Below are 18,976 nucleotides of genomic sequence, written 5' to 3' on the forward strand. Positions count from 1 at the left end.
TGCTTATTGTTTAAAGTATAATTTTTAAAACTTGCTTAATTTGTTTGTGATAGTTCTATTTATGTTGTTTCTTAAGGCTTTTACTTTGATTATTTATGGTCCTATTTTTTTAAATGCAGTATGCCCCAGTCTTTATCTCCACTCATTGTATTTGTGTCTGTAGTGAGTGTAATTTGTAGGACTCTTGAGTTATGTTTTGACCCCTCCCCTCCTCATACTGTCTCCTCCCCTCATCCCACCCCTTTACCCTCCCATTTTATCAATGCTTCGTCTGCCCATTTCTTGAACCTTTTTCAAGTCTAAGGTGTGAACGACCGGTGCTCAAGTAAGGGGAGTTTAATGACCCTATAAGCCTTACCTTACCTGAGCTGTGTTAACAATAGCATTCTGCACAAGAAGTATTAGAGGTAAAAAATAAAATAAACCTTACCTTACCAGCATCATATCTGCTGTGTCACAGAATGTGGTTCCTGCTGTTGACTATTTGTGGGTATCGCTTCTCGGCCTTTTGGCTAAGATCAAGTGTAGTATCTGTTCTTATCAGTTTAATATCTGATACGTGCCCTACCCGGGCACCATATATTAAATTGATTTTTGGAATTGGGAGATGGAATAGGGGCTTGCTCCGTCCACTCCACGCATCGACCCGGTATTGCAGTACCTCCGGGAACGGTGCACCCCCTAAATGGTTAAAAGTTATTATTTTTGTCATGCGTGATGTTTAAAGAAACGGTTTATATATAATTACATTTGTTCTGGGTAATTTTGGTGGAAATGCGGCATATGGTGTCTATAACACGCATGCGTGTGTAATTTGCATTGCGTGATGACATCAATTGTTTTCGCGGCTACGTGACGCGTCGTTAAAAAGCATGCGCATACTTAACAGAATACTCTACAGAATAATAAAATGTTAAAGTATTAAAGAACATTAAAGGGTTAGTTAACCCAAATAGCAAAATTATGTCATTTACTTACTCTCATGTAGTTCCAAACCCGTGACACCTCAATTTATCTTTGTAACACGGTTTAAGATATTTTAGACTTAGTCCGAGAGCTCTCAGTCCCTCCATTGATGCTGTGTGTACGGTATACTGTCCATGTCCAGAAAAGTAAGAAAAACATCGAAAGTAGTCCATGTGACAACAGAGGGCCAGTTACAATTTTTTGAAGCATCGAAAATACATTTTGGTCCAAAAATAGCAAAAACTAAGACTTTTATTCAGCATTGTCTTCTCTTCCGTGTCTGTTGTGAGAGAGTTCAGAACAAAGCAGTTTGTGATATCCGGTTCGCGATCGAATCATTCGATATAACCAGATCTTTTTGAACCAGTTCACCAAATCGAACTGAATCGTTTTAAACTGTCTCCAATATGCATTAATCCACAAATGACTTAAGCTGTTAACCTTTTTTTTACGTGGCTGACACTCCCTCTGAGTTCAAACAAACCAATATCCCGGAGTAATTCATTTACTCAAACCGTACACTGACTGACCTGCTGTAAAGAGAGAACTGAAGATGAACGCCGAGCCGAGCCAGATAATGACTCGTTCACGAGTCAAGAATCTGATGTGTCTGACAGAAACGGTTGTTGGTTTTTTTGGTTTGATACGTTTTTGGTAAGGCTGAACGATTTGGGAAAATAATCTAATTGCGATTTTTTTTCCCCAATATTGCGATTGCGATTTAATATGCGATTTGTTTTGTAAAGATTTTTTTTATCCTCTTTTTTCCCCAACAAAACGTAATGAATTATTTAACCTGTTAAATGTCACCCCGTCCCGTATACGGGACGCCTACGTTGACTATACTATTTTACAATCAAATTTAATCTAATCTTGACAAACTATATATCGTTGGAAAGGTCTAAGACTCCCAAATATATATTATACCAATATTTTTTGTTAAAAATTATGTAGGAAAAGTAATAGATCAATTTATGACGAGTGCACCCTCAGAAATCTACAGTACAAAAGGAGCTTTGACCTTTGTTTAAAAAAAAGACTTCCTCGTTGCCTTTTTCACTATCACATTTTAGAAATCATCAGAAGTTATATATCACTTGAAAACATAAAATCTCAAAATTCATCCTTCAAAACCCATTTTAAAATCAGACATTGCATTACCATGTAAATGGCACATCAAAATCATGTTACAAAATGTTTTCAGTCATGAATTATAAAAATTTAGGTTTGTATCATGCACATTCAAGTCTATCTTCAAAAACGTGAGTGACAGTTAACAGGTTAAATATGACCAACACAATATTAGATGCATTTAGTGTGAAATGTTCTTTCCCATAGGCTGGGCCTATTTGTTATAATTAAATTAAAACATGTATGACTTGAAATAAATGACATTTTTATTGAACTGCTTGTTACAGAAACATCTATGGCTTTGCCACTGTGCATTTCAATAATTTAAACAAAGGTATGCGCACTTTGTAAACACTGTGTGCAAAATTTACAGTCTGAAGAAAAAAATAATTAAAAATAATAATTATCTTACTGCTCCAAAGTCAGTAACATTTCACACAACTGCAACAGCATTTGCTTTGAAAATATTTAGTAAAATCAAAATAAATAAAGTTATAAATAAAAAAATGGAGAAATGCACTTTTAAATTAGACAAAAACTATTTGAATATTATAATTTGGAATAGATCAACCTCACTTATCAAGTACACAACAATAACACACCACACAGACTAAAGTTCACTACGAGTATGGCACTGCCAGCTATAATGATCCAACAGTTTTGTTCTCAGTGGCTCACAGGTTTTTTGCTAAGAAAACCAGAATATTGACTTTTGCTGGCTTCAAGGATGAGCGAGTGCAAGTCACAATATTCCCTCCTGTGCTAAAAAGACGCTCTGAGGGAGCGCTTGTGGCAGGTACACAAAGATACTTGCGGGCCATGATGCACAACTGTGGGTAGCTGATCTTGTGCACCCTCCACCAAGCCAAGGGATCATCTTCTCCATCAATGGTAGGAGTCATCAGGTAATTGTTTAACTCTGCCTCTGCGACATCTTCAACAGGCAAAGAAGGAGAGGCTGCACTGGTCTTGAAAAAACTGCCAAGAGACCTCTTCGCCTTTTCCCCCAAGGGCTGTGCACTTTGAGGCATCTGAACAGTTTCAGTACGAGACCTCTTCTCCTATTAGATAAAAACAACAGCCATTAGTTTTCCAGTTAGATTTTACAGAAAAATTGTGTTTTTGTGAAATACATAATTATCATTTACCCGATGATATGTACGCTGTGCTAAGTCTACCATCTCTGTCTTCAGTCGGGTCTTGATAGCAGGGATGTTGTCAGTACTGATGTACTGTATTTTGAACCTAGGGTCCAGGAAACAGGCAACATCCAAAAGCTCCTGGATGTTTGGGTCTCCATATTTATTATTGAGGTATGCTAGGACTTTGGTTTTTATTGATTTAGTCAGGTCAGTGTCCTCAGCATCTTCAGACAGGACTGATGTGGCAAAAAGGTGAAGAACTGGCTTGAGGTAGGAGATGCTCACATACTCCTCTCCAGAAAGAGCATCAGTAAATTCCAGTAGAGGATGCAGTGCCTTGTGAATCGACTCCAACACATCAATATCTTGCCAGGTTGGGATGAGGGAGCGTGCATATCGATCTCCAGACAATACCTGAGAAATGGCTTTGGCCTGTTCAAGCACTCTAGCAATCATCATTTCTTTAGATCCCCATCTTGTTGGGCACTCCGTTATGAGGTTGTGCTCAGGGAGTTTGAGCTCCCTCTGTGCCTCCATCAGTGCTGCCTTCTTCTTCCAACTGTGGGAAAAGTGTCCCACCAGCTTCCTGCACAGTGCTGTTGCCCTTGACACTCTGTCATCTTTGAGTGCATTTTCTGAAAGAAATAGAAAGTAGTGTATTACACACAATTAAATTTGAGTTTTGTGATTCAAGGCTATCACTATTACACACATTCTCTGTCATTCTAAAATGCACACATCCACACCCCTGTCCCCTCTCTCTCTCTCTCTCTCTCTCTCACACACACACACACACACACACACACACACACACACACACACACCTTTTGTGTTTATTTAGAACATGTAAAAAAACAAAAACAAACAAAAAAACAAAAATGCAGGTGGCCATTCCACAACAGACATAAAATCAAAACATAATATTTCAATTTACATATTAGAAAAGGAGTGGGAGGAAATATTAATTTAATGAATCCCCAACTACACATAATTTATATATTTGTATCCAGCTTATTACTAATCGACGCATCTCTCTCTTTTGCGCGCACGCACACACACACACACACACACGCGACATAACTTACCAATGGCAAGATGTAATCTGTGCCCAAAACACTGGAGCCTCGTCCATTCATTAAGCCGCGCAGCCAGAACCATATTTGACGCGTTGTCCGTCGTGATGCAGACGTGATTCTCCTCGTGGAGATCCCAGCTGGCAAGCCCTTCTCTCAGGCCGGCTGCAATATTTTCCCCTGTGTGGTCGTCTGGGAAGTAGGTAGTTTGTAGGCAGCGAGCTCTGAGGTTGAAATCTTCATCAATAAAATGGACTGTAAGACTCTGGTAAGGCTCAGCTGTGCGGCTTGACCACATATCTGCAGTGCTAGCAAAAAACTCCACCGTTTTAACCTCCGCGGCGACTTTCTCTTTACACTTTTTGTACAGCTCCGGTATGGCAGTCTGACTGAAGTATGTACGGGAGGGTATATTGTACCGTTTATCAAGCGTATATGTCAATGCCACGAATCCAGGCTTGGTCACCGTGCTGAGAGGCATCATATCTTTGGCTATGAACTCGGTTATTGCCCGAGTGATTTCCCCGTGCCGTTTTGAATTACGTTCATACGGAGTGACACTTTCGAACATTTCGGTCAGTGATCCCTGTCTTGAGGTATTTGGCCTGTCTGGCGCACTGGTGCTCGGCATTTTGGTCATACAACTGTCATACATTGATTTGTGGTATTTTTTTAAGTGCTGAAACAAGTTTGTAGTGTTACCCCGTGAAGTCGCAATGGGAGCACGGCATGCTCTGCATAACACCTGAAGCTGTGCAGCATCTTCTTTTTTGAAACCAAAATAGTTCCACACCACCGACGTGCTGTTCCTCTTTGAGATTAAAGTCGCAGCTGTGTCAGTTACTGACTGTTCCGTCGAGGCAGAGGCCATTGCGCTACAGGTTAAAGATGAACTGACAGGATGAAAAGTTGTTGCAGCCGAGTTCTCCGCTCTTTCGCTCGCGTCACGTGCCCACCTCAAATCGCGCACGTTGCGATTAGAAAATCGCATTTTCTCATATCGCGATATTCTCGCAAATGCAATTAATCGTTCAGCCTTAGTTTTTGGGGGTTTTTTTGCACCGTGTGATGAGTGTGATGAGTAAAGACCGACAAGATATGAAGATATTAAACTATTTTAATAGTATCTTTTCAGAATTTAACCTACTGTATGTTCCCTGGCTTGGCTGTAGGTTTTTTTTTTTTGTGAACATTTTGATTCTTTTGGTTTGTACATTTGGTGCAGCAGAGTTTCAAGCAGTGCTTTTTTAAATAAAATTGTTTGTTCATTCAAGGCTGGTTATTGGTCACCTGTGGTATCGATTTAATATCAATAACGAGGTATTAGATTCAGTAATGTACCAAAACCAGAATTGTGGTATCGAGCCATCCCTATACCCAGGCAGTCTTTAAATATCTCACTGCATCGAAGGCACTGGGTCTGTGAACATGGCACCTGGAACTTTTGGTTGTATTGTGTAGAAAAAACACCTTAATTCAAGACACCTAATTTACAGAAGAACGAACAATATTCACTTTTATTTCCCATGGCAAAAACGGTGCCGCCATTGCGCTTGTTTTGTCGTCTTCCGACTGAGGTGAATGACGTAACGTTACCACTTTTCTAACGTAAACACTTTTCTCTCACTTCAGTTATCGGTCATGCGTGGAAGCCGCTCCGGTGGATGACGTAAGATGTATGCGCACCGTGTGTACCTATGCTAGTCTCTCGAGTAAAGAAAGCAAAGTTACCTTTCTTTGGCAAAGGAAACAAGTCTCCTTTTAGTTTATATTGAAATCTTCCTACATCTTTCTGTGCAAGTCTTTGGTTTGTACTTCGATGCATTCCTATTGAAATATATTTTTCTTACAAAAACGTATGTTGTATTTATAGAAGGCCTTTATTTAATGAACATATAGAGTTTGACTGACAGTGGATTTTGCTGATACAGTAGCTAGGTTGGACCACACTGGCTGATACTGATTAATTAACTGATAGTTTTTAAAATCTATACTGAACAAAAACTAAAATGATGCTTAAAAAAAAAAAACTACTGAACCCTACTAGTAGTAGTAGTTAGAATAATAAAAGTAATGAAAATAATAATAGTAATAGTGAATGTTGAATGTTGAAATTACCTCACTCTAATAGGGCACTAGTAAATCAGTTTTATTTATCCTAAATTCTATTTTATTTATTTTTTCAAAATTCCATAATTTCCATTTAAATTTTTCTGGATTCCGCTTTTTTCACTCCTTTTTAATAGATAAATTAAAGTTTAGCAATCAAAAAGCAAGTCTAATTAATTTAATCATGAAATTTATAGATTTTTACATCAATTTAATGTTTAGGGCCTTATGAAATGTTTTTTTTTTTTCTCACCATTTTTTTTTCTTGTTTATTGTACAAATTGTGTTTCAACATGTCTAATTATTTGAAGGCATAAACTAAAACAATTATTTTCATTTATCTTTTAATGAAAATTAAATTTGGCAAAAAAGGGGATTTACTATTAAAATTAAAACATTGAAATGTGATTATTCCTTAAATATTGTTGGTTTCATTTTAGGAGAAGTAGGCTATGTACATTCAACTGAAAAATAGACATCAAAACACACTGGACTTTTATTTTGATGGGTTGCCATGAATACCTTTACAATTCTGTGAATGTGATATGATGCTAGTTTTACTCAAATTAAACGGTCAAATGCTCATGAAGTTACTTTCAGAGCAGTTCTGGAGATGTTGTTGTTGTGGCAAAAGCAATTATTAACAAATAGCATCACAGTTTAAGAGACAAGGAATCAAATTATATTTATAAAGAAGTTTATTTTCCTTAGAGGTGTGTTCACAAAGTTTCAGCAGCTACCCAGAAACACAACAGACCTAGATCACACTGAAAACAGACAGCCTTATTATGCTGTTATAACCCACCCCACACACACACGTCTTACAAGGCTCCTCCTCTGTAAATTTCCACTTAACCCCATAAACCAAACTTAATTGGTTTTCAGAAAAAACAATGGTCCTTCAAACCCCCTGGGCTTTTCACAGATCTTCACATCTGTGAGGTCTTCAATTGCTTTGTCTTTTCTGCACTAAAGAGTTCAAAGGCTCTTTCTGATCTTTTGTTTTACTGTGTGTTTGTGTGCCTTCACACCCGTGAGGTCAAAGGCCTTTATAGCGAACTCCTGTCTTTCCTGAGTAAATTACCCACACTAAAGAGTTCAAAGGCTCTTTGCTTTATTGTGTGATGTCTTTGTTGCATTTCAGGTGACATACATATTGAGAGAGAAACACAAGTTAAATCAAAAGGAAAATAAAAATATATAAAAACCCACACAATGTCTAAGAAAGTAAATAAGAGTAAAATATTTTTTTTCTACGACATTTTTCATGTGTTTTCATCATTTAGTGAGACGGTAGATGCTGAAATCACAGTGAGCATCACGCGCTCTTCAGTATATGTGTATTTAAACCTAGTGTCTGCGCCAGTCGTTAACCGAGACACTCAGAACATGCAGGATTCATACTTAAATCAAAGTTTGTGGCGTAATATTTACAAATACTAGTCCATAGGGGTGCACAATATAAATCGGCCGATGATTAATGCCCATCTCCTCAGTAAATTCCATCAGGTGCGTAATTTCACAGAGCAGCTGTAAATACACAGAGCCGTTGTTAACTGACAAGCTGCCCAAACCCATTTTCATTATCAGCTTGGATTTGCGCAGCTTGTCAGTCCAGAATTAGAATGCAACATGTTCAATTATGTGTTAAGGTTTTCCTCCCAAGGAAAATGCTTAACGTGGCTTGTGCATTAAATGGTTTTTAAATTACCACGCTCAATCATTTATTATTAACACAGGCTAAAGCTTTATTCATAAACATCAGCCACGAAAATCCATCTACATAGGCTAGATCTCGTCAGGGTTATGTTTGAACTGTAAAAGCTGCATTTGAAAAACATATTAGTCTACAGTAATTTGCTATGCTCCGCTGCCGCTGTCCACAGCTGTGGCTGTTGCTGCAGAGTTAATTTGTGAAAATGCTAATATTTTACATTTATAATTAAATTTAGTAGGTGTTACTCCAAAAAGTAAACATTGATGTTTTGATTTGAGGAGCCTGATTCGACTACCCTGATTCGACTACCAATCTAACAGTCGAATATTTGCAATGTGTTATTGATTATGCCATTTTAACTATATAGAGGAGCTCAAATGTCTGATTTCACATAGAACTACCGGTTTTCTCCCAATAAGTTAATATACAGCTCTATTATGATAAAGCTGTAAGAATCTGAAAAGAAAATTCATTAAATTAATTCAAATTAATATTTTAAAGTGTGGGAATAAATCCAACCACTCCTATAGGTTTGGTTCACTTTCCATAATCTGTGACCGACAGGAGCATCTTGGAGCCACGGATTTATAACTTCACCAAGACTCAAACTGACACAGGCACAGGCTGGATTTTTTCGAACAGGTTGGGTACAAGTGATTTCAAAACATTTCAGCCGGTGTATATACATTGTGTATATATTATTTACCTGATAAAGGATGCATTTGGTTTTGAGTCAAGCACTTCATTGTAGTGATATCTCATCAGTGCACTGCGCGAGCAGGTCAAACTACAACGCAAAATATTTATAACTATGATTTGGGACTGTTAAATACATACTACTATAATAAGAATATCATTATACTAAAACGCTATGAATTTTTAGAGTTTAGCTGCAGTGTTTCTGCACATTGTTTCGTAAAGAACGTGTCCACAAAAGGAGTTAGCATTCAGAACCCACGGATATGTTCATGTGCATCCTATTCAATAAATAAAACTTTAAAAACAAAAACATCGTAAATTAATTTAGGCATTAAAATTTTTTCACTTATAAAAATATTAATTTATTCGAGACCTGTTACAGCGCATGCATGTAAAATATCCACTACCTAATGCATGTAGTCCAGCTATATCTTCATGCTGCAGCGAGGACAGACCCAGATGTTTACAGGACATTTTCCACCGCTTTGCAACCCTAATTATATCACTTTTGTAACTTTAAGAAATATATATTTTATTTACACAGAAGAATATGCAGTCGTCTTATATTTGATTACACAATGTAGCATTTCTTATTTAATTGTTCAACTGTAGTTTTTGTCCTATTGCCTGTAATTACTTTCTATTTAATCGCTGGTTGTTTACTTGTTTTAGGTGAGTTTTTATTTCTTTTTAGGTTAGCATTAGTTGTTTGTGATTTTGACACTGGTGACATTTAAAAGATGATTCTATGGTATCAAACATTTTGATATTATAAAGTCCTTTTTAGTAGCAAAAATAACTTTTGATAACTTAAATCTTGATATAAGATTTGTCATATTGCCCTAATATATCTGCTCATAGATGGATCTGTACAGATCTGTATAGGCACTGTACCAGTCTTATGAATTCACAGATTTTAGCTTAGTAACTTAAAACATAATCTGCATGCATGATAGAACATAGTAAAAAGAGTCACGTATTTCAATGTTTTAATCGAACCATGTTTTCCATGTTTTTAATTCCAAATGTTTAAATCTAAGCCTATTTAATAAAACTAGTCAGTCTGAGTGTTGTCATGACATTGTTTTTTCAATTTTGGACTGTATTTGAGGGAACAATCTAATGTCTGCCAAGCTTGTAGCTGTATTTAACTGTATTTAATCTCATAAAATTCACAAATATATCTAAACCTTTTTAGTATTGTTACATTTGGTTCCTCTCTTATAGCCTTCATTGTACACTTTTTTGTCATTTCTAGTTATATAATTCTGTATAATATTCCTGGTAAATTCAGAAAATATGATGTTCGTGATTGTGTCAATTGTGTTAGATCTTGGAGCATCTCTCGTCTGATTGGTAGTTCATTCATCCGCATGACCTACAAGCACTATGGCAAATTGGATGCAATGGTACTAACTGCAGTCAAATGAATTCCAGCTTCACCTCTTTGTATGTCTAATGTGGTGGATGGATAAAGTTGTGGGTAGGGTGAGGTTGTGGGTGGATGTTCTACCTCCTCCCATAGGTGCACATTATATTTGCTCCTCCACGCTGGACATCTAGCGAGGGGGGTGCTACACGTAAGCTCCACCTATTTTCTCTGCAGAGAGCTGCCTTTCATAAGAAGGCCCAACTGCCTTGAATGTAGTGGTCTATGATCACTGTAGCCTTTATACTACTGTAAAAACAACTTAAGGACCAGTGGTTCAACAAGATCTGGAGTTTAGATTAGATTGAGTGTTTAGTTTGTGATGAGGAACCATATGGAGTGATGTCTCATCATCACTGAAAATAATGTGACCTTAAGTGCTCCCCCTTCAGGGTCGGTGTAGAATTCATACTTACCTGGCAGGGGAGATACCATGATCAAGAAGGTGGTTCACCCAGGGCGAGGCTCAGCCATTGCACTCCGGTTGTGCTGACCCCTGCGAATTCCCCAAATGTGGGAATCTCGACTGCATAATTTCTGGTAGTGGGGGACTGCGTTCGCGCTCTCCCCTGATTTTCTGGTTAAAAATAGAACTGTAATGCAACTGTAAATGCAAACTGTAAAACTTTTGAGGAATTATTACTAGTTTAAAAGGGGTTTATCACATCGGTGAACAAGTTGTGGATTAATACATCAGTATGTTTATGATCTATACATAACAAATGTAATATTTTCCATGAAATAATGAAATGCTTAATGTTTGAAAGTGTAATTTTAAAATCTTGGCACATGTGTTTATGATAGCTGTAAATATTATGTAGGTTTTTACTTTGATTCATATGTTTTTTATTTTCTTCCCATGTATTTTGCCCATTTTGTTTTCACCATTGCATGAATTAAAAAGCCAAAAAGTGCTTTTTAATGTTTTGTCTTGCTTTTCAAAGCTTAGTGATCATGTATCCGCCAAGAGCATTCTCAACTCTGCTAGTCCTTATGTCATTTGCTGCTGGCTCTGATGTCTCTTTAGTGGTTCAACAAAATATAATTCATTTAGGGTAAATCTAACAGGTGATCTTTGGTCTTTATTCAATTAATCTAATTTTTCCAAGCATGTTTCTTTTTATTCCTGTTTCTGTATGGGTTAGGATTAGGGTTTGTCCTCCATTGTTGTTTCGGATTTTCCCTCCGCTATGTCGTAATCATGTCACTACTAGAGCAAGCTCCTGATTGATTAAAGCGGCGTGAAATTTCTAAAGTTTCAACATTTCTGAAGTTCAGATTTTTCAACTCGCCCCCGAAACATTCAATTCGCGCCGCAGGTTGTCTATTCACGTCTTTGCATTAGCCGTGTTTCCAATATCGAGCTAGGACCAGGCGTGCTAGTGCGTGCCAGGGCCAGTCGCGTTTCCACTGTCACTTCCGGGGCTTGATCGTGCCTCGCCGGGGCTTCCTCGGGGCCAACGGCCAGGGTTTTTCGGCCCGACGAAATCCTTGGGCCAAAGCGGGCCAGCTGGGGCTAGAGGAGGGGTTATGAACATAGGCGGAGTTTCTCAGCGTCTGGAGAGCATCAGCGCGGATTATTTCAAAAAGATAACAGCTTTAACACCAGCATTAAAGACTTTTTAAAATCAGTTGAGCTCAAAACTCACTCTTAGTTTGCAGCAAGTGTTTGAAATAACTTGATCCGATGTGGATTATAATCAGGGTTCTAAATTAACTTTTTTGATCACCAGCCAATGTGGCTGGTAACTTTCTAAAGTTACCAGCCAATCAGAATTTCAGAATAAAAGATTCTTATGCATAACCTGTATAATAATATATAATAATGATAAAAATAGTTATTTTTATAATTTTAATTTGTAGGCTAAATAAATGAGTACAAGAAAATAATTCATGGATTGCTTTATTTTTAAATAAGCTTTGACAGTTTTGGAAATGCTTGTGTACAATTATTTCTTAACATGCATGAAGACTTATTTTTGTGATTTTATTATACTAAGCTCCATCCACCCCACCCCACCCCACCTGCCGGAGTTAGATGCATGTTTCATTGTTAATGTTATTATTAAATAATGAGGCCAAAAATAACATTGCATTCAGTTAAAGAGAAAAGGAATAAAAACATAACCGGCATATTATTTGTTTTGTATTGCTTTTTACCCTTATTTTCTTCTTCTTTTTAGCGTTTATTTTTTTGGCCATAAAACACAGGCGGTTGTGTCCTATCCTATTGGTGATTAATGTAAAATAAACGCTCAAAGACTCATTGAATACTATGAAAAATAATGTTTAATAAACAAATGAATCTGCCGGTGGGGGCGGAGCTACAAATGCACGTCAGTTTACAAATCCGAGGGAACGGATTGCGAAAGCGTGCGCACGGATTGGGATTTCGTGGGCACGGTTTGTTAATCCGTGGGTATGATTTGTTAAACCGAGGGAACAGTTTATGAATTCGTGAGTACGGTTTATAAACTGAGGGGACGGATTTATTTTTTTTCTCCTACAGGTGATGTGCAGGGCTCCGTAATATCCTCATCCCCTGTCTCGTTCCTATTTTCGCCCCCAGAAATCTGTCCCAACCACCGCGGCATTTAGTTTAATCTTAATTTTTTTATTTAACAGCTAACTCCCTACTTTTTCAGTCTATGCTCCATGCTCTGGCTCCATACGTTCTTCTTCCTTGTGTTTTCTGATGGACGCTCTATTCCTTTCCATGTTTTTTCGCGCTGGTTTCACTGCAAACTGCGTGCAGCCAATGGGCATATGAAACGTCATCACGTACACGTAGCATTACAGAACAGTGTTCATGGGAAATGTAGGAAGTGCTGCCAGGGGGATAATTGACCGAGAACAAAGCCTCATGTCATGCATCACCAGCCAAACTGGCTAGTAAGTTTTAATTAACACCCGCCAAAATGAATTTTAACCCGCATTTGGCGGGTTGGCGGGTGTTAATTTAGAACCCTGATTATAATCACTAAACAAGGCAAATATTTATAAGCGATGTAAAAGACTATGCACGCTAAACATTAACGTTACCATAGTAGGTAAACATGGTAAAAATGACCGCTTGGATAAATCAGACGTCAGCTTCTTATTCTCTATCACAATTGTGTATTTATTAAGTAACATTTTATCTGTCGTCTCGTTTCGTGAGTTTAGCTCCACGTTGCATATCGTCAAAATATAATAATGATTTTTGTTTGGGAGCTTTTATAAAAATAGAGAGTCTGCGCTGAGGATCATTTCAGAAAGATAACAGCTTTAACACCAGCATTAAACACTTTTTTAAATAAGTCGAGCTCAAAACTCTTTCAGTCAGCAGCGAGTGTTTGAAATAACTTGATCTGATGTGGATTATAATCACTAAACAAGGCAGAAATATTTATAAGCGATGAAAAAGATATGCACGCTAAACATGTTTCCATAGTAAACATGGTAAAATATGACCGCTTGAAGAAATCAGTCGTGTATTTATTAAGTAACTTAATATTATCTGTCACAAGCCTCGTCTCGAGAGTTTATCTCACGTTGCCTATCATAAAAGAATATAGCCTTATAATGTTTTTTGTTTGGGAGCTTACAAAAATAGAGATATTATCATTCATTCTAAATGTGACGGCTACTGTGGCTAATAAACAGAAACAGACTCGGCTGAATAAGCAGGCTATTTTCATGAGCGTTAAAAATAAATAAATAAAATAGAAATAAGTGTATTTATGTGTGAATAATTTTGAGTCCTGATAAATTAAAACAATATGATCAATGTATCACTTATTCTATAGTTAAAACATCGATGCTTTTGAATTTGAATATATAACAAAGCATGCAAACAAACGGCCGCTTATCATGTACGTTTTGTGATCGCACATGTTCCAGAGACTTATTTCTTAGTTTTCTGATAACTTCTCTTTGTTGGTGAAATTTTGAGGTTGCATGACATTGTTCTGAGAGGCGTGTAAAGGGCGTGTTTTAGTGACGTGCAGCGGCGCTTCAAGCTCCACTGTGGAAACCCTGCGCTATTCTGGCCTCGGTGCTACTGGCCCGGGGCTATGAGCCCCGCCCGGCCCGCTTTAAGCCCTGGCTCGCACTGGCCCGACAGTGGAAATGCGGCTATTGACTTAATATGTAAATCACTCACGCTTCATTCGCATCTGGTGTGAACGCTCCATCCCACTTTAACTGCTTCTATTCTTAAACACATAATGATTATCTAATCAAAATAAGAGCAGTGCTGAGGCCATCCTTAAAAATATTCTTGTTTGCCGTAACCCGACCGACCCTGTCAATTTAGGACAGACTCCATTTGTTTTGTTTTGCTTTTAGTCCGACCGACTTGCAGATTGTAAATTTGCGTTAAGACCGACCAATTTTTTTTACTCTTCAAACAACTAATACAAAAGCAATAAAGTAGTATTAATTATATTTAAGTATTGTAAATATATAAATTTCCTAGGCCTACATACAAACGAAGGCTATCTTCCTTAATAAAAAAAACAGTGACGTCATCTGTTTACACTACTGGTTAACGGATGTCACAATATGGCCTGTGCGTTCGCTCCGTCTCCTCTCATTCATTGTCAGAGTCAACGGTTCGCGCTTGGTAAAGATGGTTGCGGCTGCAGTAAACAATGTTCGGTGTCACTGTTCAAAGTCATATGGGTTCGGCACCATAATACATCTAAAAAATGCATTAAAACAGCTCGACACCGCTTTAACTTGGCATGAAGTTCTGGAAAAACTGTGCCCAGATCTTTTCCCATCCATTCTCCCGGTTAACGAATGTCACAATATGGCCTGTGCGTTCACTTCGTCTCCTCTCATTCATTGTCAGAGTCAACGGTTCGCGCTTGGTAATGATGGTTGCAGCTGCCGTAAACCTTTTTTTTTTTTTTTGGTTTTTTTTTTGGAACACGTGTCACACTGCAACTGCAGTTTCGGACACACGCATAACAGCAAATAATACTTCTGCACAATTTATTTCTTTTTTACAACAGAAATATGAATTCTGACGGTATGTAGACAGTGTCATGCATAAAGATACAGATTCGGGCTAGAATCGCCTAGGGCTGTCAAAATAGCTGAAAAACTAAATTCCAATTTTTTACTTAAATATGATCAAATTCTAATTGTATTCGATTTTAAAATGTATAATTTCAGTTAGGGTCAAGAAAAGTTTTTTGCTTCTCTTCTGAGGCCTCAAGATAGCGCATTGAGCAAAATTCTGCACGTTTATTCAGTTATTTAAAAATTGTTTATGAACCAATTAAGTTGCTTAAAGAACTATAAACAAAACAGCATCATGTATGCATGCATTGTTAAATAAAAAGGGCAGAAAATCAGTCGCGCACAATCATTTTTTTTTTGTTCATTTAAAAAACATGAGATGCAGTGGGATGGGGAACAAAAACCCAACATAAAGTCTCTGTTTTTAGAAAATTAAATTAAATACACACACTGTCTGCATTACGTCCTTTTCGTCATCCGCGTGCAGGCATTTTTTGAGACCGCGCGGATGGTGCGCGTACACGAAGTGAAAGATGAGACAGCAGCTACTGCGTGTCGAGCTCGTCCTTTGAAAGTTGTGTAGACACGGTTGTGCACGCAGCGAGATGTAATGGAACGCGGACTGTGAAGTACCGGGGCTCATAAGGTGGCTTCCTTAATGCACACCTAAAATTTGAATGCAACGTTTTTGCATTCGGAAGTGGATTTTTATTTTTAAATTCGATGAAATATTCAAAATTCGTTTTTTTGTTTTGTTTTTTTGACAGCCCTAGAATCGCCTATGCGTTTTTTTTTTGTTGCTGTTGTTGACATTCCTCTCTGCTTATTTTTTTTTCTGAAAATGTTGCACTCCTGTTTGTCATTGTGCACGTAACTTCACACCGATAAATCATCAGAAATATTGATCTTTACATTCGTCCTGCCTGTTGTCCGTGGATTTACCTATATTTGGTGTTATTTGCCGTATAAAACTTTAGACATGCAAAATGTCTAATTAATTTTACAATCGATTCAATGAAAACGATTTTTTTCACAAAAGTGACAACCCAAGAAAGCAAAGTAAACGGTCTCTCATTTGTATAACAGTAACTCATTTTATTTCTTCTCACCTGAAATTCATGCATTAAACATATTTTTGACAAAGGTATTAATTTGTTTGAGGTCTATATAGCCTGCATCAAAATGAGGTTTCCAATTATGCGCCTGAAGGCACGGGTTGAAGACCCTGTCAGTGACGTCACGATGTGCTAATTTGTATAAAATTCCTCTGAAAATGTCCTCTGGTGTCGACATGTGCGTGGGTGCTCTTTTCCGAGAGAAATGCTCATATAAGGAGTTCCACCATCGTCTACGTCATTAGATCCACAATAGAAAAAAATAATAATAATACTTGTACCAACCCTGAAATACGATTTTCGGCACAGATTTTGTCATTGATTCAAATTATTTTTTTAAACTTTGGCCATGTTTAGCATGAGAATCCATCTTTTTAACACTGTGAACAACTCTGAATACATGAAACACTGTAGCCCCCCCTTTAATAATTAGCTATTTACAGTGCAACTTCTGCATATCAATCATGTTGCAGTGCTTGTTGTATGTAATGGTTACAGCACCGATGTGCATCCTGGCGATAAACATTGCAAATTAATTTAGACATTAACATTTTTACAATAAGTCAAAACACTTGCTACGTGTGCTGCGTTAGACTTAGACCAACTTGTTAAACTGAGTCGCTGTGGCAAAATGTAAAATAAAAATATGAATTTATTAGAGACCTGCTACAGTGCGTGCATGTAAAATATCCACTACGTAATGGATATAGTCCAGGTATTACATCAGGCTGCAGCGAGGACAGACCCAGACGTTTACTGGAAATTTTCCACCCCTTTGCATATATGCATTATATCACTTTTGTAACTTTAATAAGAAATATACATTTTACTTACACAGAAGAATATGCAGTCTTTTTATATATTTTATAAAAATGTAAATGTAAATTATTTATTTAATTGTTAATTGCTGGCTGTTAATTTGTTTTCGGGTTAGGGTTAGCATAAGTTGTTTGTGATTGACACTGGTGACATTAAAAGACTCTTCTATGGTATAAAACATTTTGATATTAAAAAGACCTTATTTGAAGCAAAAATAACTTAACTTTGAAATATATGATCATTAAAATTACTCGTATCTTGATATAAGATTTGTCATTGCCCACCCCTGCTTACACAAATGCACACGGGAGCATTCGAAAGCCACGTCTATCATAGAGCTGCAACTAACGACAATTTTTTCTGTCGACTAATCTAACAATAATTTTTTCGATTAGTTGACTAATCTAATGATTATTTTTATTACAATAAATAATTAATCTAATGTTCTTTTTTTTTATTAGCTAATGAATCCTTTGGATAACTTTACCAAAAAAAATATAAGTACAACTTCTTATATAATATTTCAACCTTTATTCACTTTCAACTTATGTGGTTGAAGTTTTTACAGTATAAAATAAATAAGAGGCAAAGAAAATTATTTTGCTATGGTAAATATGAGCTTATGATAGCATTTATAATCAAACCACAGCAGCCATAAATTTACAGTTGTCTGAGACGTCATGAAATGTTCTTTAGCATCACAAACCATAAAATGAAGTCAGGGTTCTGCTATGGTTTAGCATGGTTTCCAGAGATCTGGAGCTGATTCGGGGTAGCTCGGTGGTATGTGACTGTCTCGCGGCGCGCTGTCTTTTAAGGGGCCGTTCACATCACGTCTATTGCGCGCTCAAGTTCATTATTTTCAATGTAGGCGCGCGAAAAGCGCGCTCATAATGGAAGAGACGCGCACGTGGTGCGACGCGCTCGTTTTTTTCAGGCGCGTCTGCACCGCATTGAGTTAAAAACATCTCAACTTTTCAGAATGCCGCAAGCGCAAGAATATCAGACCTGAACCAGGAAGTTGGTCACCACGGTTACCAGTTAAACCGTAACACCATAGAGCCCCGAGATGTTTTCCTCTGAGGTGCTCGCGCATTGCAGTTGTGCTGCCATGGTTCACCATATCGGTTTTACAAAGGGAAGAAAGGACCATTTTATTTGTCCTCTGTTTAAAGTATTCACATACTTTTGATAACAATGTTCTTTGTTTTTGTGATAGAATGCAACTTTCTCCATTCCCAGTATGCCATTACGCGAGATGTAAACAAGCAGTGTGACGCGTCGACTTATTTTTGTAGTCGACGTAATCGATGACGTCGACGCGTTGTTGCAGCACTAGTCTATCAGCAGATCCCTAATAGGACTGTCACTTTTCGAAAATCGATTGCACAATCGATTGGACCAACCAAAAAAAGTTTCGAAAATGAAAATAGGGAATCGATTTTAACCAAATATGTACACTATTCATTTTTAAATAATTAAACAATTGAAAAATATAGATGTAACAAAACTCACAACCAAGCAGAAAAAGAAAATAAAGAATTCCGAAAGTGCAGTATGCGTTGCGAAAGCTAGACAGACAATACAAGCAATTTTACACGCCTATAAGACCCAGTGACGTCGAAAGCGTCCTCTTATGCTGTGTTCTGGCGCAAATGATTTCAATGTTAAGTCAATGTAGAGGCGCGTTTACGTCTCGTGGCAAGGTAGACGTGAATTCGCTTCATTCGCGCATCTGGTTACAGGAGATTCTGAGTTATGAAAAG

General features: G+C 37.4%; 1 protein-coding gene and 2 non-coding genes across 3 annotated transcripts; 2 read left to right on the forward strand and 1 right to left on the reverse strand.

Moving 5' to 3' along the window:
• The first annotated feature begins 492 nt into the window (after positions 1-492).
• LOC113077401 (U2 spliceosomal RNA) lies at positions 493-683 on the forward strand. The gene has a single exon (XR_003281324.1). It is a non-coding gene; the product is annotated as a U2 spliceosomal RNA (small nuclear RNA).
• A 1,573-nt stretch (positions 684-2,256) lies between these two features.
• On the reverse strand, positions 2,257-5,316 carry LOC113077398 (zinc finger BED domain-containing protein 1-like). The gene is made up of 3 exons (XM_026249818.1): positions 4,325-5,316; positions 3,246-3,874; positions 2,257-3,158 (listed from the first exon to the last, which is right to left on the reverse strand). Exons 1-3 carry the CDS (start codon positions 5,301-5,303, stop codon positions 2,772-2,774), a joined length of 1,995 nt encoding a protein of 664 aa, XP_026105603.1. The 5' UTR covers positions 5,304-5,316; the 3' UTR covers positions 2,257-2,771.
• A 5,358-nt stretch (positions 5,317-10,674) lies between these two features.
• LOC113077408 (U1 spliceosomal RNA) lies at positions 10,675-10,838 on the forward strand. The gene has a single exon (XR_003281330.1). It is a non-coding gene; the product is annotated as a U1 spliceosomal RNA (small nuclear RNA).
• The last annotated feature ends 8,138 nt before the right edge of the window (positions 10,839-18,976 follow it).

Source organism: Carassius auratus, unplaced genomic scaffold (assembly GCF_003368295.1).
Source record: "Carassius auratus strain Wakin unplaced genomic scaffold, ASM336829v1 scaf_tig00022531, whole genome shotgun sequence".
In the NCBI taxonomy this organism is placed as follows: Eukaryota; Metazoa; Chordata; class Actinopteri; order Cypriniformes; family Cyprinidae; genus Carassius; species Carassius auratus.